Consider the following 24,153-nt stretch of genomic DNA (forward strand, 5'->3'; position numbering starts at 1 on the left):
GAGGCGGCGGCGGCAAGATGCGTTTGGCGACGGCGGTGGCTGTGGTGGGTTTTGGAGTAGGGTTTTTAGGGGGATCGACAGAGGAGGCCGAGGGGTATTTATAGGGCACCTTCGAGGAGCAGGGGGCGACTCGAGATCACGATCCCGAGAGGATCGCGGTGTCGGGCGCGCTCTGCGCGTGCTCCGGCGCGGCGTATCGTGGGCGAGGGGTTAGGGATAGGGCGGGCCCCGCGGGTCAGTGGGACAAAGAGAGAAGGGGGCGAGCGGGCGACCGAGGGGAGAGGGGTTCGGGCGTGCGCCGCGCTGGGGCAGGCCGGCTCGGTTGCTGGTGGGCTGCTGCTCAGCGCTGCTGGGCCGGTTGGCCTGGGCGTCGGCTGGGCCGGTTGGCCTGGCTCGCGCCTGGGCCTTTTCCCCTTTTTTTGAATTAAGGCAGAGAGAGAAAAAAATAAAATATGTGAAATCTATAATATTTTTATATAGGACATATATATATCAAAATTCTCAGGGGAATTAATCCTATAGCGTGGACATTTTTATAGAGGCAAAACAGAAACTAAAAAAAATTCTGCAAACTCCAAATAAAATTCAAATTTGAATTCAAACCTTTTGGCAATATTTTCTTCTGACATTTTTGGAGTGTCATGTTAGCTCCTCTCATACTTTTTCTCAAGTATTTTTCAGGGATATTGAGGTAGATTTTTAAATGCCAAGTTGAATCCAAATTCAATAAAAATTCAAAAGCCTCTGAAAATTTCCAAATGCCACTCAATTCAAACAAAATGCATAGATGCTTAACTAATAATTGTAAAACATTCCAAATTGAAAATTTGGGATGTTACACCTTGGTATAGATATATCCTTGATACCATTACCGGAGGGAATTTCTTGGGTAGCCATACTTTTGATTCTTATAATGCTATGATAGATTTGTTTGGCTCACCCCCTCTTTTGGTTAATGGAACTATGTTAACTTTGGAGCATGTAATGCAAAGACTTGAAATTATTGAAAATAAAGTTGCTACCATAAAGTTAATTGAAAATTTGTATAAAAAGATCCACAACCAAATTACCCAATATGGATCTAAAGTAGGAGTCACTTTGAAAAATATTAAGGAGAAGGAACCCATAGTTAATGAAAGAATAAATCAGGATTCCACTAGAATCGGTAAACTTGAGGGTATCATTACTAACTTGGGAACTTCTTTTTCTTCCGTAAAGAATACTCCAAGTCCTCCAACTAAAATTGCCAAGCTTATGTATGTTCCTAAAAATAAGGGTGAATCCTCTAGCAAGGAAACTGCGGATCTCAAATCTATAAGTATGCATCCCAATATTTTTGCTATCATTAAGGAACCATTTGCTACAAATGAATTTTTCAATTTTGTGCCTATAAGTTTGATAATTAATAAAAATAAAGAAACTCCAAAGGGTGATAGATTTCTCATTAAAGAAATGCCAACCAAAGATGGCAATACCTAGATCTATCCTTGCTATTATGCCTACCTAAGGGCGTTAAACGATAGCGCTTGTTGGGAGGCAACCCAATTTTATTTTTATTACTTGATTTTTGCTACTATTTAGTAATAAATAATTTATCTAGCCTCTGTTTTGTTTGTGTTTTTTGTGTTAAATTGGTGTTTGTGCCAAGTAGAACCGTTCGGAAGACTTGGGGAAAGTCTTTTTGATCTTGCTGTAAAAAACAGAAACTTTAGCGCTCACGAGAATTGCTGCCATTTTTGCAGATAATTAATAGATAAATTACTCACATTCAGAAATTTATTTTAGAATTTTTGGGGTTCCAGAACTTGCGTTAGCTACAGATTACTACAGACTGTTCTGTTTTTGACAGATTCTGTTTTTCGTGTGTTGTTTGCTTATTTTGATGAATCTATGGCTAGTAAAATAGTTTATAAACCATAGAGAAGTTGGAATACAGTAGGTTTAACACCAATATAAATAAAGAATGAGTTTATTACAGTACCTTGAAGTGGTGTTTTGTTTTCTTTCGCTAACGGAGCTCACGAGATTTTCTATTTTGAGTTTTGTGTTATGAAGTTTTCAAGTTTTGGGTTAAGTTTTGATGGATTATGGAACAAGGAGTGGCAAGAGCCTAAACTTGGGGATTCCCATGGCACCCCAAGGTAAAATTCATGGACACCCAAAATCCTAAGCTTGGGGATGCCCTGTAAGGCATCCCCTCTTTCGTCTTCGTCTATCGGTAACTTTACTTGGAGCTATATTTTTATTCACCACATGATATGTGTTTTGCTTGGAGCGTCTTGTATTATTTGAGTCTTTGCTTTTTAGTTTACCACAATAATCCTTTCTGTACACACCTTTTGAGAGAGACTCACATAATTTGAAAATTATTAGAATACTCTATGTGCTTCACTTATATCTTTTGAGTTATATAGTTTTTGCTCTAGTACTTCACTTATATCTTTTAGAGCACGGTGGTGGATTTGTTTTATAGAAACTATTGTTCTCTCATGCTTCACTTAGATTATTTTGAGAGTCCTACAAAACAGCGTGGTAATTTGCTTTAATTATGATAGGCATTCAAGATTAGTAAAAAAAATCTTATGAGTGCATTGAATATTATGAGAAGTTTGATACTTGATAATTGTTTTGAGATATGGAGATGGTGATATTAGAGTCATGCTAGTTGAGTAGTTGTGAATTTGAGAAATACTTGTGTTGAAGTTTGTGATTCCCGTAGCATGCACGTATGGTGAACCGTTATGTGATGAAGTCGGAGCATGATTTATTTATTGATTGTCTTCCTTATGAGTGGCGGTCGGGGACGGCGATGGTCTTTTCCTACCAGTCTATCCACCTAGGAGCATGCATGTAATACTTTGTTTCGATAACTAATAGATTTTTGCAATAAGTATGTGAGTTCTTTATGACTAATGTTGAGTCCATGGATTATACACACTCTCACCCTTCCACCATTGCTAGCCTCTCTAATACCACACACTTTTCGCCGATATCATACACCCACCATATACCTTCCTCAAAACAGCCACCATACCTACCTATAATGGCATTTCCATAGCCATTCCGAGATATATTTCCATGCAACTTTCCACCGTTTCGTTTACTATGACACGCTCCATCCTTGTCATATTTCTTTGCATGATCATGTGGTTGACATTGTATTTGTGGCAAAGCCACCGTTCATAATTCTTTCATACATGTCACTCTTGATTCATTGCATATCCCGGTACACCGCCGGAGGCATTCACATAGAGTCATATTTTGTTCTAAGTATTGAGTTGTAATTGTTGAGTTGTAAGTAAATAAAAGTGTGATGATCATCATTTTTAGAGCATTGTCCCAAGTGAGGAAAGGATGATGGAGACTATGATTCCCCCACAAGTCGGGATGAGACTCTGGACTAAATAAAAAAAAGAGGCCATAAAAAAGAGAAAAGACCTAAAGAAAAAAATGAGAGAAAAAGATAGAAGGGACAATGCTACTATCCTTTTACCACACTTGTGCTTCAAAGTAGCACCATGATCTTCATGATAGAGAGTCTCCTATGATATCACTTTCATATACTAGTGGGAATTTTTCATTATAGAACTTGGCTTGTATATTTCAATGATGGGCTTCCTCAAAATGCCCTAGGTCTTCGTGAGCAAGCGAGTTGGATGCACACCCACTTAGTTCCTTTTGTTGAGCTTTCATATACTTGTAGTTCTAGTGCATCTGTTGCATGGCAATCCCTACTCACTCACATTAATATCTATTAATGGGTATCTCCATAGCCCGTTGATACGCCTAGTTGATGTGAGACTATCTTCTCCTTTTTTGTCTTCTCCACAACCACCATTCTATTCCACATATAGTGCTATGTCCATGGCTCACGCTCATGTATTGCGTGAAGATTCAAAAAGTTTGAGAACACCAAAAGTATGAAACAATTGCTTGGCTTGTCATCGGGGTTGTGCATGATTTAAATACTTTGTGTGGTGAAGATAGAGCATAGCCAGACTATATGATTTTGTAGGGATAACTTTCTTTGGCCATGTTATTTTGAGAAAACATAATTTCTTAGTTAGTATGCTTGAAGTATTATTATTTTTATGTCAATATTAAACTTTTGTCTTGAATCTTTCAGATCTGAATATTCATACCACAGTTAAGGGAATTACATTGAAATTATGCCAAGTAGCATTCCACATCAAAAATTCTGTTTTTATCATTTACCTACTAGAGGACGAGCAGGAATTAAGCTTGGGGATGCTTGATACGTCTCCAACGTATCTATAATTTTTGATTGTTCCATGCTATATTATATTCTGTTTTGGACATTATTGGGCTTTATTATACACTTCTATATTATTTTTGGGACTAACCTATTAACCAGAGGCCCAGCCCAGAATTGCTGGGTTTTGCCTATTTCAGAGTTTCGCGAAAAAAGAATATCAAACGGAGTCCAAACGGAATGAAATCTTCGGGAACGTAATTTTCGGAATGAACATGATCCAAAGGACTTGGACCCTGCGTCAAGACATCAACCAGGAAGGCACGAGGTAGGGGGCGCGCCTACCCCCCCCCCCGGCGCGCCCTCCACCCTCGTGGGGCCCACGTTGCTCCACCGACGTACTTCTTCCTCCTATATATACCTACGTACCCCCAAACTACCAGAGACGGAGCCAAAAACCTAATTCCACCGCCGCAACCTTCTGTACCCGTGAGATCCCATCTTGGGGCCTTTCCCGGAGCTCCGCCGGAGGGGGCATCGATCATGGAGGGCTTCTACATCAACACTATAGCCTCTCCGATGATGTGTGAGTAGTTTACCTCAGACCTTCGGGTCCATAGTTATTAGCTAGATGGCTTCTTCTCTTCTTTGGATCTCAATACAAAGTTCTCCATGATTCTCGTGGAGATCTATTCGATGTAATCTTCTTTTGCGGTGTGTTTGTCGAGACCGATGAATTGTGGGTTTATGATCAAGTTTATCTATGAACAATATTTGAATCTTCTCTGAATTCTTTTATGTATGATTGGTTATCTTTGCAAGTCTCTTCGAATTATCAATTTGGTTTGGCCTACTAGATTGATCTTTCTTGCAATGGGAGGAGTGCTTAGCTTTGGGTTCAATCTTGCGGTGTCCTTTCCCAGTGACAGTAGGGGTAGCAAGGCACGTATTGTATTGTTGCCATCAAGGATAACAAGATGGGGTTTATATCATATTGCATGAGTTTATCCCTCTACATCATGTCATCTTACTTAAAGCGTTACTCTGTTCTTTTGAACTTAATACTCTAGATGCATGCTGGATAGCAGTCGATGTGTGGAGTAATAGTAGTAGATGCAGGCAGGAGTCGGTCTACTTTTCTAGGACGTGATGCCTATATACATGATCATACCTAGATATTCTCATAACTATGCTCAATTCTATCAATTGCTCAACAGTAATTTGTTTACCCACCGTAATACTTATGCTATCGAGAGAAGCCACTAGTGAAACCTATGGCCCTGGGTCTATTTTCCATCATATTAATATCCCGTCAACAAGCTATTTCTGGTGCCTTTTTTATTTAGCTTTATTTACTTTGCATCTTTATCATAAAAATACCATAAATATTATCTTATCATATCTATCAGATCTCACTTTCGTAAGTGACCGTGAAGGGATTGACAACCCCTTTATGTGTTGGTTGCGAGGATTTTATTTGTTTGTGTAGGTGCGAGGGACTCGTGCGTGGCCTCCTACTGGATTGATACCTTGGTTCTCAAAAACTGAGGGAAATACTTACGCTACTTTGCTGCATCACCCTTTCCTCTTCAAGGGAAAAAACCAACGCAATGCTCAAGAGGTAGTACGGGCATATCTCCGTGTGTCCCCACTTCGAGGAATCAAGAGGTTCGATGTAAATTGAAAGTTAGCATCCAGGTTCATAGGACCATACAAAGTCCTTGAGCACAGAGGAAAAGTTGCATACAAGTTGGAATTGCCGGATGGATTGTCCGGAAATCACGATTTCTTTCACGTTTCCTAGCTAAAGAAATGCCATGTTGAGATGGCTGACATTCCTTTGAGAGACATAGTGCCCCTAGAGGCCATAGATCTTGACAATGATTTCACTTATGAGGAGAACCCCGTTAGAATTCTCGAGACTGCGAATAGAGTTACCCGCAGCAAGATCATCAAGTTCTGCAAGTTTCTATGGAGCCACCACTCCTAGGAGGCAGCCACCTGGGAGCGAGAAGAAGATCGCCGTCGAGACCACCCGCACCTATTTGCTAGCCAACCAGAATCTCGAGGGCGAGATTCATCTTAAGGTGGGTAGGTTTGTCACATCCAAAGTGTTCAATTTGGAATGTTTCACAATTATTAGCTAAGAATCTATGCATTTTATTTGAATTGAGTGGCATTTGGAGAAATTTAGAGGCATTTGAGTTTTATTTGACTTTGAATTCAAACTGGCATTTGAAATTTATTTCAAAAATCTCAGACAAATACTTTGCATAAGTATGAGTGGAGCTAACATGACACTCCAAAAATGCCAAATGAAAACAATGCCCAAAAAGTTTTGAATTCAAATTGGCTTTATTTGGAATTTTCAAAAAAAATATTTTTATAAAGTTTTTATTATGCCTCTAAATAATAGTTCATCTTATAAGGTTTATTTTTCCGATCATTTTGATATATATGTCCTATATAAAACTATAATTTATTTTTATTCTCTATCTTATTAAAAAAGAAACCTCAGCGGGCGGACAGGCCAACCCACCCAGCAGCGCCGCAGTCCACCAATGCCTCGAGCCGGCCTGCCCCAGCGCGCCCGCACCCGAACCTTGTTCCCCTCGGTCGCTCGCTCTCTCCCTCCCTTCTCTCGCTGACACCCCGGTCCCGCACCTATCCCTAACCCCTCGCCCACGCTATGCCGAGCCGGAGCACGCCAGAACGCCGCCTCCTCTGATTTCTTCGCGGATTCAATCCCGAGTCGCCCCCTTCCCCAAGAACCTTGCCCTATAAAAACCCTACCCCTCCTCCCTTGAACCCCCTTAAAACCCTACCCCAACACCCGTCGTAGTCCACGCGCTTGCCACTCTAATCTCTCCGCCGCCGCTGATCAGTGACGTCGTTTGCGATGTCGGTAGGTCATCCCAAGGCTCTTCTTTCTGACCTTCGGTTCCCTGCATTAGTTTGAGAAGCTATTGCATTCTTCTTTGCCCCACAACGACGAGCCGGAGCTCTCACTCTCTCGTCGGAGCGCGCCAGACACAGGAGCATTAACGAGCTTGTTCCGCTCATCTCCATCGTCCCCGACCGTCGCCGATGTCACCACCGTCTCTGCCTCGCTCCACCGCATCCGCCCAGCCGCTTCGTCGACATCCCCGACCGCCATAGTCGCCGCTCCGCTCGACGCCGACCGTTGTCGCTGTCCTCTGTTCGCCGTTGACCCATTGTAAGACCGCCCCTCCCCCTCCACCATTGGATCTCTCATCCAGGGCGTAGATTAGATTAGTGTAACGCTTCGGTTTTTTTTATTAGATTGGTTTCTTTCCCTGTACAGTTTACGATTTTCACGGTTTAGATCTAAGGGTTAATAGATCGGTTTATTTTAGCCGTGCGGTTTCGTTAAGTTTTGCCTGAGTGCTTGATAGTTACATATCGCACCCCCTAGGCCCAATAGCGGCCTTTTTGTATTGTTGTTTCTGTTTTTGAAACAGAAAAGTTTCAATCTTGTAAAATCTTTTTCTCCTAGGATATTTAATATTTTATTTTGAATCCTTTTGCTCCAGTTTGGAAATTTCTTAAAGTTTCTGTAGATATCAATTATGTGTATGTTTGAATTTTTTAGAAACTTCATTTAGATGCAATTTCTTGAGCTAGGATTAATTTTTTTAGCGTTTCTTTTTGCTACTGTTTTCTTAGGACTTTGTCTATGAGTAGGTTTAGTTTGGTAACTTTAAGAATTAATTAAAATTAGTTTATCATGAAAACATTATTGTACCTTTGTTGTTATTTCTTTTATTTTAAATTTTTTTAAAATTATTTTTCTTTTTGTTCTTTTTGATATGTTCAGATTAGTTCTATAGATTAACAGTAGCAAATTTATTTATTGCAAAAAAATGTTTTAGTAGCTTGTTTTCTTTTTGTTTTACTAGGAAAATTGTTTTAGGCATAATACGAGTTTCATAAAAGGTTTTAAAGTAATTCTTTTTGCATAAATTATTTGTTGTTTTATTTTCTATTATTTAATAAAAACCTTATTTTTGTTCTGTTAAAGAAAATTTTAGCAGTAGAAAACTATTTTATAGCTTGTTCTACTTGTAGTAAAAAACTTTGCTTTGAGTTTATTGCTTTCCTTGGTTTTCTTTTGTGTGATTCGATGATTGTGTGATTATTAATTTTACTTGTTGTTATGTTGTTATATTGTATGATGGTATGCGTATTATGCTTTGTTTGTTTCGATAGAGTACCCGGAGTGCGAGGCTTGTTACTATGAGTCGCTAGCTTTCGAAAATCGCCAGCAAGACAAGTCTTTAACCATGAGTTTTACTACCTATGTTTTATTGCATTGGTAGTATTTCCTCCCCACCATGCATGAAGTAGGAGAAATTGAATCAAGTCTTGAGTAGTATCATGTGATAGGTTGACCTAAAATCCCTATGTTACCATTTGTCCAGGGCGCTGTAATTTATCATGCTATGCTCGTAGACGGGGTTGGTTGAGTGATTCATATGGGAGATGTGAGAGTCAAGATGAAGACAACCTCAAGATTTCAAGATGCTCAAGACGAACTTCAAATTCACTAGTGGGTGGAGGACGGATGGACGGGTACCCTGGAGCACCCAGTGGTTGACCCAGGGATGCATGGAGAAGTGCCATGACATCTTCCGAAAAGATTCACCCAGCCACAAAGAGACGGATGGATACACCTTGACCGAAAGCTTACCTGTGTAGCCACAAGCCATTATGGGCTCTAACTTGGTTGACCCTAGGCGTGACTCTGGGCGGACGGTGCCAGCAGATGTAGAAGAACGGTAGGAAATGGATGGGCACCGGCAGTGGCCCAGAGAAACTCTATGGAAGACCCTACTTCGTTCATCCCGTCTTCAAACACCAGGCAGTGCGAGGACATAAAGGAGGAAACGATTTTTGCGAGTAGAGTGCACAAGACTCTATAGAGTGGAAATCTAATCGATTAGACGTGTCTCCGATAACGGACAACTGAGCCTCTGCAATTGGAGTTATTCAAAAATGTCAACACCGAACATAATTAATTAATTGTCACGTTATAATGATTTTGGGTATGAGGCACTGGTTGGCGGAACCATCTCAATAACCACCAATATTTTGTAGTAATTGCAAGAAATTCCTTTTGTTGTAGGAAAAAATTGGCTTTTCGCAAAAACATAAACTTAGAGCCCCACAGCCAAATTGCATATTGTGTTAGTATTATATTATTGTTCTCTCTCTATGACTTGCCAGCATATTTCATAATGCTAACCTACACGGCTGCAACGTCTTATGTTGTAGAGGATTTTTTCGACCAGGAGTGAGGCTATGATCTGCACTCGGTGATTTCCCTATGGAGTCAGATGGACTCGCTTATCGTCTACGCTTCCGCATTTAGTTTTTATTATGAGTTGGCCTTCGGCCGAATTTATTATGATGTAATAAAGACTATATGAGAATTGTGTAATAAATCAGATGTTATGGAACTTTGAAATTTTCATCAATGTATTGTGTGTGCCAGCATGATCTTGGGATGGTACGGATACACAGACCATTTTCGGATTGGGTCGCTACACCATGGCCAGCCAGGAGGCGAGCATGGCAGTGGCCAAGAGGAGGTGCACGGGTGAGCGCGGGCCAGCGAGCGTGTACGGGCGACAGTCGACGCGGGGTAGAGGTGCGGCCAGGGGAGCGAGTGCGGTCAAGGCGTGGGTCGCAGCAGCGCAACAGACAGTAGGCAGCGGCGACGACAGCGTGCAGCTGCGAGCGCGGGAGGGTGGCGGGCGCTCCGTGGGTGCGACATGCGGGCGAGAAGCAGCAGGCAAGCGGGGGCGTGCGCGTGAGGGCACAGCCAAGAGCTGCCAGAGGCACGCGGTGAGCGCGGCCACGGGCGTGGTGAGGGCGGTGTCCGTAGCATGGGGGCGGTGCTATGGCGCTGGATTCGAAGCGGGTTAGGATGGGATCGACAGAGGGCTCACCGGGGAGAACACGTGAGAGCTCGAGGGGTCGGGGAGGTGTCGACGCAGCGGGTCGATGTGGCGGCCGAGGCGGATGCGCCGGAGGGGAACGACGCGAGCGACGGCGGTGTTGATCCCCGGCTCCGATCTAGCATGTGTAGGTGACGAGGACGAGTCCGCGGGGCTCCTGGACCTGCTCCTTTGTGACGGGGAACCTGGTGGCCGTGAGATCGACGACGTGCGCGGTGACAGTGGCGTCGGCTCTCCTTCCAGAATGGAAACAAGAGGAAAGGGGCGTTATGGGGATCTAGGGTTTGTTGCACGGGGATCGAGGGCGACATCTTGACCCCAGGGAGGGCCGTGGGAAGCCCAGCACGTGGCCATGGTGGCATGATGCGCGCCACGCCCTCCCCGCTACTGTAGCAGGAGGTAGGAGGAGGCCTAGGTGGGTTGGGCCAGTACTATAGCAATAGGCTTCAAGTGTACAGTGAGTTCAGGTTCTTTTTCTTCTTCTTCTTTTTTTATATTTTGCATTTAAATTTAATAGCAAATGACTTTTATTAATTATGAGATTTGGCCCAAAATTAAAATGAAAATTTAGGCACTGCCATAAATGGTTTTGGAGACATTTGAAAAAGTTTGAATTTTACATAATTAGATAAGCATTTTAAATTACTTTTTTTGGCCCTGTTTTAATTAGGTTAAGGTATTTAACTACTTTATAAAAATGTTGGTTTCTTCCTAACAACTACTCAGTGATTATTTGCAATATTTGAATATTTTTTACTGTTTGAAGAAATATTTTATTCGACTTTATTTTAAATTTGAATTTGGCTTTATAAAGTGGCAATTTGGCTTAGTTAATCTTGATGACATGACATCACTAGGGGGTGTTACATGCCTCTCCCGCATAAGTATGATAACTATCACTTCGTTTCATATTCAATTGCCTTGAGACAATTTTTTCTTTATTGTTTTTCTACAAATCAGCGATTAATTTTTATTTACAAGTTCTTATTATCTTGCAAACCAATCACATTACACCTACAAAGTAGTTTATTTCTTATTTTTAGATAAAGCAAACTATCGGTGTACGTAGAGTTGTATCAATGGTCGATAGAATTTTGAGAAAATATTAATTCTACCTTCAGCTCATCGCTGAGTTCGGCACTTTTACTTATTGAAAAGGCTACAACTGACCTCCTACCCTTGTGAATTATTGTAACAGGGACTAGAGAGGGAGATTGGTGAAATCGATGATGTATCGCTTGAGCCTCGTGGGCATATATATAAGATTACATGATCAACTTGAAGTACAAGACAAGTCAGAACAAATTCTAATCTATCTCGTATTTCCTAACTAATCACGATACTCAACAGTTATCACTCCTCCACTACGAGTATGCTCTTCGCGAGCTCTCTAGACTGTTTTTTTTTGTTATAAGAAACCTTATAGAGGAGCTCATGTGATCCTCAAACAAAGAATTGATATAAAATCCACGTGTTGCCGACAATTCCACAGCCACAAAACCCCAAACCGAAAGGACCCAACTCGTCAAAAAGCATTCCACACCAAGCTAACAAATGTCAAAAAAGATGACTTGTAACCCATGACACATATGATACTTCACGTCCTTTTCTTCTCCAAGAAAACCGGTCTGCCGGAAGTAAGATGACAAACAGCAAGATGTGAATGCTACACTAGATGATGCTGACAGAAAATTAATCATGATTAGCAATTTCACCAACACATATGGTATAGTTATTTTTTATTACACATATACCACCTTGTCTCTCTTTCCGCTAACTATGGTTAGATCCTAAGTTCAGCAAAAAAAAAACTATGGTTAGATCCTCACCGACTATTGGTTGAGTGGTTTATCTGTATTGATTTTTGACTATAATATTCTAGTGGGTCCATGATCTGTGTCATTGGGTTACCAAACCACATTTATAAAATTGAAAAGCAAAGTAGCATTTGGTCGATTCGAATGCATAATACAGAATAGGTTCCTCAACTAATATCATCCAAGGAATACTTTCTCGGAGTTTTTTTTTATAATTGTATACTTATTTTTTGAGAAAAATGTTGTAACATATCCAAGTTATTAACTTGTTAGACTGATTCTTTCTATTGTTTGACATTTTCGAGTTAAATTTGTAGAGTCAATGGCCCAATAGCCAAGAGTACTGGCAGGTGTGGCATATTTTTGTGGAAATTTTAGCACTTTTCTAACTAACATTTCATCATGCACCAAACAACTCATTAAAAAAGAGATCTTACATCATTGTACTCTCAGAAGGATCGAATATTTAACATAAACTATCCGAAAACAGAAATTAAATTTTAATCCATGTGCTTTGTGCCATAGCTGCTAAAGAAAAATAATATATTGTAAATCGGCGATGAACTTCCCTTCAAACATGCCATTCTCCTGTTAGTTACAGTGAATAATCAGCAACATATACTAGTGTTAAATATTCGCACTTTACTTATATTCATGTGTTCTCTCTATTTTGTTCTGAAACAAAGAATTCAGCGATAATTAGACTATAAGAGAATATTATCCTCATACCATGCATGTCCAAGGTAGTACTCCCTCCACAAAGAAATATAAGAGCATTTAGATCACTACTTTAGTGACCTAAATGCTCTTATATATTTTAACAGAGGAAGTACAAGTCTGTGTTACTAGATTAGGCTGTTAGGATATTTTTCCCCGGGGAAAAACCCGACATACATTTGTGACCTGAGCTAGTTTGGAATCACTTGAAACTTCAAGAAAACAAAAAGTTTTTATCATACTCCTCTTGAAACAGGCTTCCACCCTATTTCTTATATATAAAGCAACTCCTAACACAGTAATTGTTCATATTGGCGCACCCACGTTTTGCAGGTCATGTTGGTAGGCCCGAGACAGCAGCTCTTGTCTCCAGTGCAAGACCTTCGTAGGTAAATTATGCATGCCAGGATAATGCAGCCCAATTTTGTATCCCAGGTCACACAGTACATGTCAGCACAGCGGGTGAGCCAAGGCGTGAGGCGACCATACCGAGCCACCGTCCGTGCCAGTTGTTTTATTATGACAAGAAAGATGCATCGGTCAGGGCAGACGAGGACTCATTGATAGCGCATCAGAAATGAACTTCGCAGTGGTCGATGTGTACTATGATGTTAACCATCCAATCCTTTTCAATGCCTCCAGGAGAAAGAGAAGGGATCCGTCCAAATTCCAAGCACAATCTTTGTCAATGCCCCTGCCGACCTCGGATTCTTTTTCCCCGCCCGGAAAGGTTTAATTCCCTGCAGGAATGAAGAAAATAATTCCGGCATTTGGAACCAGCAACAACAGATGAACAACGATTACTCCACATAGATGTAATGCTGTGTGATGCTATAATGTAATCTGCATTTAGACAGTTCACTGTGAAGAAAAATCAAGCAGTAGCAGAACTTAATCTTGAAGGACGGAGCTTAATTTTGGAATAGCAAGTGGGAACTTTACATCAATCATGGTTCATGAATCTCAAGTACAACAACAATATGTTATTACAACAACCATGAGTCGAGTCATGGAGCAACAATTTGATGTAATATCCTTCTCCCCTCCCTAGTCCTTGGTTCACAACACAACCAAAGGATAAGGGGGCAACAGATAAGATAGTACCATAAGAGTAATTCACAATCCTCATAGTGAGGAAGTCACCTTTATAAAGATCAACGAGAAAGGGGGCACCAAAGTAGAAATATAAGGAGAAATGCCTCACCTAGGCAAAGCTGGCAACTTTGATACAGTTGATTAGGCTCCATTTCCTCCATTTGCTTCACCTGTGGCCAAGCTCCAAATGGTAGAAATCTCCTCACCTTCTACACCAAACAACCCCAAAAGAATGTGGCACCAGTACTTGCTAGCGTGATGTCCTGAGGCTGGTAACTTAGCAGCAGTAGGCAGTAGCAGCCGGTTGAAGCACAGCCAAAAAATTGTCATCTCTCTTCATCTGTGTGTTTGGTTGTCCTAAACTACCATCTCATCGAGCTGGAGCTGTTCGAGCCAGCCACCAATGACACCAGTGGCGGCGTCCTCCTCACCGTCGATGCCCTCACGGTGGTTCGCTGATCCACCCAAGATGGCACTGTCATCACCGGCAATGCTCCCGTGGTGGCTTGCTGATCGGCCCAAGATGCCAATAGACTCTGTTGCCATGGTCCCGTTGGTTGATGATTTCTCCGGCGTGGGCTCCTTTACTAAGGTATTGACCCATGAGAGGTCAGGCTCATCGGTGTTGGCCCCAGACCGGAGATCAAACGAGGACGACCGCTTGAGACGGCCAAGCTCGTCGTTGTCGGCACCCCAGTCTGGGGTGCCCGAGGGGAGGCCCCATTTGGACCAGCTAGAGCCCACCACCGGTGAGCCGACCAGGAGCGGGGCGCTGGAACCCAGGTCTCTTGAGCTCATGCTTCGCAGTGTCTGCTGCTGCATCTTCTCCCGCTGCGCCAACGCAGCGAGCAGCCGGGAGCTCATTGGGGAGACAGGCTCTGGGGTGGCCGCAGCCCGTGGCGAGAGCAAGCTCTGATGCTGCTGGAACTGGTTCAGGAAGGCGGCCTTGTGCGTCGGCGAGAACGCAGCGCCGCCCTGGTCGCCGTACCGCGGCGAGTGGGAGGCCGCCATCTCCGCCGAGAACAGTTCATCCAGATTTGACGGCACAAGCGCCTTCCCCCTCGCCGACCGCACAGAGGCAGGCGATCCAAGGTGATTGTCATAGTCCCCCGAGGCCAGAAGCTCGTCGACCGCCATAGCCCTCGCGCTCAGCGAGGTGCGCAGTCGGCTCAGGTGCAAGTTCCCTGCGCTCCCGGGGAGGCACAGCGCCGGCAGGTTAGGCTGCGGCCACGCCATGCCACTCCCTCCACCGGACGGCGACAGCGGTGGCGTGAACGAAGATCCCGGAGATGACAGCCCCATCCCCATGGCCGCCATCTCCATCGCCCCGCGGGGCGACGGCACGGCCGAGCCTGTGGACACGTACAGCGGCCGGAGCTCCTCCGGCGTGTGAGCGAAGAAGCAGACGCGGCGCGCGCAGCCGACGCCGTCCTTGCAGAGGCGCGTCCGGTACTGCGCCGGGTGGAGCCAGCTCTCGAACACCCCGTGCGCATACTCGCACATGTCCCCTCTCCTGCACCCGGCGCCCTTCTTGAACTCCGGGCACGGCACGCAGCTGTAGTGGTACTTCCTCGGATCCCTCCGCCGAGCGTTCTCCCCTGGGTGGACGAAGGGGCACTCCGTCCAGTCGTGGGAGTAGGCCCTGGAGCACGCGCGGACCTTGAAGGAATACATGCGGAAGTCGTCGGAAGCGTATGCGCCGTTCTTGATGTCCGGGAGTGAGGGGTCCGGTGGCCACTCCTTCCGGGCGCCAAGGAGTGAGAGGATGTGGTTCTTGAGGGGCAACGAGTTGGGCGGCAGCGCGACGAGGTCTGACGGCCGGCGGTGGAGATGGTCAAGGAGGGTAGGGTCGGCGCCGGAGGCGAGGAGGCGGGAAACGGTGGTGGGTGCGGATGGAGCGCCGCCCGCGGCGGCGAGGTGGAGCGGGGTGGAGAGCGAGGAGGCGGAGGAGCGGTTGGGGTCGGCGAGGTGGGGCGGCGAGAGGAGGGCGTCGAGGCAAGCCACGGACCCGTACGCGGCGGCGACCATGAGCGGCGTCATGGGCTCCGCGCCCCGCGCCGGAGAGTACCACGGCGCCGGCTCATCCGCGAGGAGCGGGTGCGCGGCGAGGAGGTCGACGAGCGCCGTCACATCGTCGTCGGCCACCAGCTCCAGCAACCTCGCCGATACAGCCGCCACATCCACCCCGTCATACTCGGAGGCCTCCCCCATGGGCGGCGGCGCGCGATCGGAGAAGGTGTTCGACGAAATGGTGGAAAGCGGGGAGGGGGAGGGGAAAGGGAGGGGGACTTTGGGTTTTTGGACAAAGCTAGGTTTTGGTTGGGGTTGGGTTTTGGTATTTGCTATGCTCCATGGGCAAAAAATGTCGTTTTCACAGCCTTGCTCCTCGGGACACGGTGAATTTTTGGTTGAGATGCAATGGATTCTTCAAAAAGGAAAATAAATTGAATTGAGATGCAATGGATTCGTAGCTTTTAGCTTTTACTGGCGATGGTGCTGTAGGAATTTGGGTGGAGGAGGTTACACGAAATCAATTATATAGGGCAGAGAAAAAAGGTGCTGAATAGTTTGAGTGGAGGTGCTCACATTGAAGATTCACCCTATTAGAAAAAGCACATTCTCCTTCTTTATCTTAGAAAAGTGTAGACGGTATTTACACATGCTTCCTTTAGATTGGTCAAAAACTGTACTCTGCAAACACGATCTACGCAAGCAAGATTCCAAAGCACAATTTTGACCATCAATTTTTGCATTAACGTATTTACATAGCCAATGAAATTGCATATAATTACGATAATTACTTAGATATATATTCTTTTTGTTATAGATGATTCAACTATGAGTAGTTTGATCATAACTTTGCTATAAACAAAAACTATTAGAGAATCGAAGGAGATACATTAGTAGAGTAGCAACTAACATGTATTGTGTTGGCTGGCCGGCGGCGCTGCAGTCTAGGGCATGGTGGTGGTAATCCAGATCCGGTTGGCCGGGTAGCGGTGAATATAGAGTGTGCTGCAGCGACCTCCTGCGACTCCATGATGACGATGGTCGCCGAAAGGTCTTCATAAGTGTTCATCTCTTAAGATCTGGTGGTTATGAGATGCAAATTATTGACAACGGCTTGCAGAAGAGGCCCCTCCTTTTTTTGCCCATTTTTACAGCGGTTGGTCAAAATTATGGAGGACGATTTTGCAGCGGCGGTGGTTGCATCGTATTTAGCTGCTGTGATTAAGAAAAAAGTGGAGGAGACAACACTTAAGTGACTTCAATGGTGGTGCTACTCGAGCACCTTATCTCGAGTTGCGAAGTGACAGCCTAGGTCTGACCCGAACTGGTTATACCTACAATGACGCTGTTTTTTTTACGTCGTTACTTGTTGAAGGCATTGCTTGGATATGTTCGTATTGATTCTTCAGATTCTAGATTCTGGCCTTGGTGGTTGGATCCGGTGACAGTGACACTTGAGTACCACTTCCTTTCTGAAGGCGTTGCTGCTGAAGAACCTCATCGTCTATGTGGTACTATGATACACTTGATGCGTATATGGTCATTGTTGCAGTTTTTCGATCGCGTATATGGTCGCTCTAGGTTTTTTCCTCGCCTACGCATGGCTTTGGTCTTATATGACTTTGCTAATTTGCCGGCATGTTTTTGTGTGTGTTGATGTTGGCTATGTGAATCCTAACTATACAAAGATCGGGTGTGTGCTCATTGTGTTATGTAGCCTTTTAATGCTTCATCTTGAGACAATAAAATTCATCATTTGACGAAAATATGTTTTTTTTCTTGTGATGACCTAATTGATGGTTATTAAAATTTGGACTTAACATGTCTGCAATATGAAATTTTAATCTTAGCCAACCCATTGTTCATTACACCATAACAACCTTGCAACACTCCTGACGCAAGTATGTTTGACGTGGTGATGAGTGTTATTAAGTATTCCTTTGTTTGACTTTGTTGGTTTTGTGATGCTAAAGCGCTTTGGCTACGTCCACTCTTTTTAGTTTATGCGGCAAGATGATTCATTGGGGTCTAATGCTGGTCAACATGTAAGATCACGTGAATGAATTTTCGAAAAGTACTCATTTTAGTTTTCTTTCTCACTAAAAGTAGCACATGTACTACAAGCATAAGAGTTAAAAGCACCGCGATGGTAAATAAAACAGAAAAGATTGGAGAATAAATGCATCCGCTACGTGTATCTTGCTTAGAGACTAAGCGTCTTTAAACAATCACTTGGTGTCATTATCCAAATATAGTAACATACTCCATGAAGTGTATTGGTCATTTTTTTCTCATTTCCTGGCAATAAAAATCAACCTATGTTATAGGAAATGATGGGGCGCACATGCCTATTCTTGCATTCATCATTTTAGACACCAAATGCGGCGTCTACAAGGTTTTATCATCTAGGCGTTGTTTAGATAGAGCGGATTAGATATGGGTATATAGAAAAACAAGTTTTAGCTGGATTTTAGCCAAATCGGTTTTACTTGCGTTTTTTCAAATAATCAGTATATAGAAAGTCAGTTTGGGCTGGGAAAGTGTCAAAACTGGTATGTATCCTTCCTTGTGAAGGAAATATGCCCTAGAGGCAATAATAAAGTTGTTATTTATATTTCCTCATATCATGATAAATGTTTATTATTCATGCTAGAATTGTATTAACCGAAAACTTAGTACATGTGTGAATACATAGACAAACAGAGTGTCACTAGTATGCCTCTACTTGACTAGCTCGTTGAATCAATGATGATTATGTTTCCTAACCATAGACATGAGTTTTCATTTGATTAACGGGATCACATCATTAGAGAATAATGTGATTGACTTGACCCATCCGTTAGCTTAGCACGATGATCGTTTAGTTTACTGCTATTGCTTTCTCCATAACTTATACATGTTCCTATGACTATGAGATCATGAAACTCCCGAATACCGGAGGAACACTTTGTGTGCTATCAAATGTCACAACGTAACTGGGTGACTATAAATATGCTCTACAAGTGTCTCCGATAGTGTTTGTTGAGTTGGCATAGATCGAGATTAGGATTTGTCACTCTGTGTATCAGAGAGGTATCTCTGGGCCCTCTCGGTAATGCACATCACTATAAGCCTTGCAAGCAATGTGACTAATGAGTTAGTTGCGGGATGATGCATTACGGAACGAGTAAAGAGACTTGCTGGTAACGAGATTGAACTAGGTATTGAGACACCGACGATCGAATCTCAGGTAAGTAACATACCGATGACAAAGGCAACAACATATGTTGTTGTGCGGTTTGACCGATGAAGATCTTCGTAGAGTATGTAGGAACCAATATGAGCATCCAGGTTCCGCTATTGGTTATTGACCGGAGATGAGTCTCGGTTATGTCTACATAGTTCTCGAACCCGTAGGGTCCGCAAGCTTAACGTTCGGTGATGATCGGTATTATGAGTTTATGTGTTTTGATGTACCGAAGGTAGTTCGGAGTCTCGGATATGATCGCGGACATGACGAGGAGTCTCGAAATGGTCGATACATAAATATTGATATATTGGACAACTATATTCGGACACCGAAAGTGTTTCGGGTGATTTCGGAGAAAACCGGAGTGCGGAGGGTTACCGACCCCCCCCTATACGTCTCCAACGTATCTATAATTTTTGATTGCTCCATGCTATATTATCTACTGTTTTGGACTATATTGGGCTTTATTTTCCACTTTTATATTATTTTTGGAACTAACCTATTAACCGGAGGCCCAACCCACAATTGCTGTTTTTTTGCCTATTTCGGTGTTTCGAAGAAACGGAATATCAAACGGAGTCCAAACGGAATAAAATCTTCGGGAACGTGATTTTCTCACCGAACTTGATCCAGGAGACTTGGACCCTGCTCCAAGGAACAAAAGAGGCGGTCACGAGGGTGGGGGCGCCCCCTGCCTCGTGGGCCCCTCGTTGCTCCTCCGGCGTACTTCTTCCTCCTATATATACACACGTACCTCCAAACTATCAGAAGGGGATCCAAAAACCTTATTTCACTGCCGCAACTTTTTGTATCCACGAGATCCCATCTTGGGGCCTGTTCCGGAGCTCCGTCGGAAGAGGGCCGTCATCACGGAGGGCTTCTACATCATCATAGCCTCTCCGATGAAGTGTGAGTAGTTTACCTCAGACCTTCGGGTCCATAGTTAGTAGCTAGATGGCTTCTTCTCTCTCTTTGAATCTCAATACAAAGTTCTCCCCCTCTCTCGTGGAGATCTATCCGATGTAATCTTCTTTTTGCGGTGTGTTTGTTGAGACCGATGAATTGTGGGTTTATGATCATGCCTAGATATTCTCATAATTATACATAATTCTATCAATTGCTCAACAGTAATTTGTTCACCCACCGTAGAATACTTATGCTCTTGAGAGAAGCCACTAGTGAAACCTATGGCCCCCGGGTCTATTCTCAACATATCAATCCCCATCACTTTTATATTGTTTTGCTATTTACTTTGCCTTTACTTTTTACTTTGCATCTTTATATCAAAAATACCAAAAATATTCTATCTATCAGATCTCACTCTCGTAAGTGACCGTGAAGGGCTTGACAACCCCTAATCGCGTTGGTTGCGAGTAGCTATTGCTTTGTTCAGGTACGAGGGACTTGAGCATGGGCTCCTACTCTGCTACATCATCCCTTCCTCTTCGGGGAAAACCAACGCAAGCTCAAGACGTAGTACCCCCCGGGGAACTAATGAGCCACATGGGCCTTAGTGGAGAGAGAGAGGGCTAGCCAGGGTAGGCCGCGGGTCGCCTCCCCCTTTGGTCCGAATTGGACTAGGGAAGGGGGGCGGCGCCCCCCTTTCCTTCTCCCTCTCCTCCTTCCTTTCCCCTTCCTAGTAGGACTAGGAAAAGGGGAGTCCTACTCCTACTAGGAGGAGGACTCCTCTCCTGGCACGCCCCAAGGGCCGGCCGGCCTCCCCCTTGCTCCTTTATATACGAGGGCAGGGGGCACCCCATAGACACACAAGTTGTTCATTGATCTCTTAGCCGTGTGCGGTGCCCCCCTCCACCATAATCCACCTCGGTCATATCGTCGTAGTGCTTAGGCGATGCCCTACGCCGGTAGCTTCATCATCACCATCATCACACCGTCGTGCTGACGAAGCTCTCCCTCGACACTCAGCTGGATCGAGAGTTCGTGGGACGTCACCGAGCTGAACGTGTGCAGATCGTGGAGGTGCCGTACTTTCGGTACTAGGATCGGTCGGATCATGAAGACGTACGACTACATCAACCGTGTTGTCATAATGCTTACGCTTACGGTCTACGAGGGTACATGGGCAACACTCTTCCCTCTCGTAGCTATGCATCACCATGATAGATCTTGCGTGTGCGTAGGATTTTTTTTTTGAAATTACCGCGTTCCCCAACAGTGGTATCCGAGCCAGGTCTATGCGTAGATGTTATATGCATGAGTAGAACACAAAGGAGTTGTGGGCGTGGGTATAAACATATTGCTTGCCGTTACTAGTTGATTCTTGATTCAACGGTATTGTTGGATGAAGCGACTCAGACCGACATTACCCGTACGCTTACGCGAGACTAGTTCTACCGACGTGCTTCGCACACAGGTGGTTGGTGGGTGTCAGTTTCTCCAACTTTAGTTGCATCGGATTCAATGAACAGGGTTCTTTCTGAAGATCAAAAAGCAATCACTATACCGCGTTGTGGTTTTTGATGTGTATGTAAGAACAGTTCGTTGTGGTTTTTGATGTGTATGTAAGAACAGTTCTTGCTCAGCCCATAGCAGCCATGTAAAACTTGCAACAACAAATTAGGGGACGTCTAACTTGTTTTTGCAGGGCATGTTGTGGTGTGGTATGGTCAAGACATGATGCTAAATTTTTATTGTATGAGATAATCATGTTTTGTAACACAGTTATCGGCAACTGGCAGGAGCCATATGGTTGTCGCTTTATTGTATGAAATGCAATCGCCATGTAATTGCTTTACTTTATCACTAAGCGGTAGCGATAGTCGTAGAAGCAATAGTTGGTGAGACGACAATGATGCTTCGATGGAGATCAAGGTGTCAAGCCAGTGATGATGGTGATCATGACGGTGCTTTGGAGATGGAGATCAAAGGCACAAGATGATGATGGCCATATCATATCAGTTATATTGATTGCATGTGATGTTTATCCTTTATGCATCTTATTTTTCTTACTTCGGCGGTAGCATTATACGATGATCTCTCACTAAATTTCAAGGTATAAGTTGTAACACCCCGGATGTAACTTTCCCAATTTATACTCCAACTCTTGCCGTTTTGGTGTTAAGTTATTTTATTTTCTCGGGTTCGGGTCTTTGTCTCCATGTGTTGTTGTCGTTGTCATGCATCTCATATCATGTCATCATGTGCATTGCATGTGCTTACGTGTTCGTCTCATGCATTCGAGCATTTTCCCCATTGTCCGTTTTGCATTCCGGCGCTTCGTTCTCCTCCGGTGGTCATTTCTACCTTTCTTTCGTGTGTGGGGATTAAACATTTCCGGATTGGACCGAGACTTGCCAAGTGGCCTTGGTTTACTACCGGTAGACCGCCTGTCAAGTTTCGTATCATTTGGACTTCGTTTGATACTCCAACGGTTAACAGAGGGACCGAAAAGGCCTCGTGTGTGTTGCAGCCCAACACCCTTCAAATTTGGCCCAAAACCCACCAAAACCTTCTCCATCATCTAGAGCGTTCGATCACGATCGCGTGGCCGAAAACCGCACCTCATTTGGACTCTCCTAGCTCCTTCTACCTATAAAAAGGCATCCCCTCCCGAAATTCCGGATCAAACCCTACCCTAACCTTCCCCTCGCGCCGCCGGACGTTTCCCCTCCACCGGACGGACATGTCCGCCACCCTCGCCGCCGCCACGTGGCGCCTCCTGGTTCGCTGAGGCGCCGAGCCCCACATCGCCGCGCCTCCCCGCCACCCGGCCCGCCGAGGCCCGTAGCGGGCCCCCACGGGCCCAGTCGCCGCCACCCGCACCCGGCGTGCCCGTGCCGCCCCGCTCCGCCTTCGCCGCCGCGCCGCTCGGCTGCCGCCTCGCCGCCTCGCCATCGTCACCGGCCGCCGCGCCACCGCGCCGTCCCGTCGTCCGCGGCCGCCTCTCCTCGCCGACCGGTCGCCGCTCCACCGGCGCCGCCTCCGCGCCGACCCCGCGTCAAGTCCGGCCTCCGTTTTCCCTCTTCTCCGACAAGTCCGGCAAGAACTCCGGCGAGGACGGCGTCGAACCTCGGGAACCGTGTTCCCAGATCCAGATCCAAATTTTAGGGTTGACCCCGTTTTTTTCCCCTAAGTCTCTAATTTTTTGCTCATGTTCATAGCCTCGTAACTTTGCAACCGTAGCTCCGTTTTTGGCATATAGCATATCAAAATGTTCATCTCAGAGAGTACATCATTTCATTCCATTGCATCATTTTCATTTGAGTTCATCTTGATGCCCGAAATGCTGTTAGAAGAGGGCTACTTGAGATATTTGTCAGATCTGCTACTCCATTTAGCTTTTTGTCATTTTTGCCATGATTAATGTGTGCATGATATGCCCCTGAGCTCTACATATGTTTTATTAAGGGTTTTTCCATCTTTCCAGAGGTGCAACCCATGTATTTTTGTGATGTGTGTGGTGACTAGCACAAGCTTGCAAAGTGGTGCACTTGGTAATTCTGTTTTCAGGGACTTAGCATTTCCACTAAGTCCTTGAGCTGTTTATTTCATATGGCCATATGTTCATGTTGTTTCCTAGTGATCCGTGTCTCTTTTGAGGATGATAAGTAAGGATGTTTTGTTAATCTTGTAGTGCTCTATCCATCCATGTCTTTGTTTGCAATTATGGAGCACCCTAGCTTAAGTCAATCGAGCTCTACTTTTGCTACTTTGTGAATCTGGGGCAGATTGTCTACTTGTTAGCGATTTTGCCGATGATGTTGTAGTTGATCCGTGCATGCTATGCTATTGTTCTTGCCTTGTCTAGCTTGCATTTTGTGTATTATTGATGGGTGTATGCTTAGTTTATCATGACTTGCTCCGTAGTGAGTGCATCAAGCTCGTAAACATGCCTACTTGAGTTATGTCCAGCTGTAGCAGTTTTCACCAAGTCTGACTGATTATGTGCCATGTTCACGTGCTTGCATTGTATTTTCTGATCCCTTTTGGCTCAAGGTCACTAAGGGAATTTTGTTAAGCTCTTTGAGTAGCTCCATGCCATGCTTTACTTTGCCATGTTCAGGTCCTGTAGCATGTAGTTGTTGCTCCGAAGTGTGCTACCTGATCTGAAATTCCAGACAAGTGTTAATT

The 24,153-nt window shown here is 44.4% G+C and overlaps 1 protein-coding gene across 1 annotated transcript; it reads right to left on the bottom strand.

Annotated features, from left to right (window-relative positions):
* Positions 1 to 13,615: 13,615 nt before the first annotated feature.
* LOC125508270 (zinc finger CCCH domain-containing protein 67-like) lies at positions 13,616 to 16,144 on the bottom strand. The gene has a single exon (XM_048672918.1). The coding sequence runs from the start codon at positions 16,032 to 16,034 to the stop codon at positions 14,181 to 14,183; it is 1,854 nt and encodes a 617-aa protein (XP_048528875.1). The 5' UTR covers positions 16,035 to 16,144; the 3' UTR covers positions 13,616 to 14,180.
* Between the last annotated feature and the right edge of the window lie 8,009 nt (positions 16,145 to 24,153).

Source organism: Triticum urartu, chromosome 5 (assembly GCF_003073215.2).
Source record: "Triticum urartu cultivar G1812 chromosome 5, Tu2.1, whole genome shotgun sequence".
NCBI classification, from domain to species: domain Eukaryota; kingdom Viridiplantae; phylum Streptophyta; class Magnoliopsida; order Poales; family Poaceae; genus Triticum; species Triticum urartu.

What these genes read in the sequence shown, in the direction of transcription:
- LOC125508270 (XM_048672918.1), bottom strand. Translation starts at nt 16,034, where the DNA reads ATGGGGGAGGCCTCCGAGTATGACGGGGTGGATGTGGCGGCTGTATCG.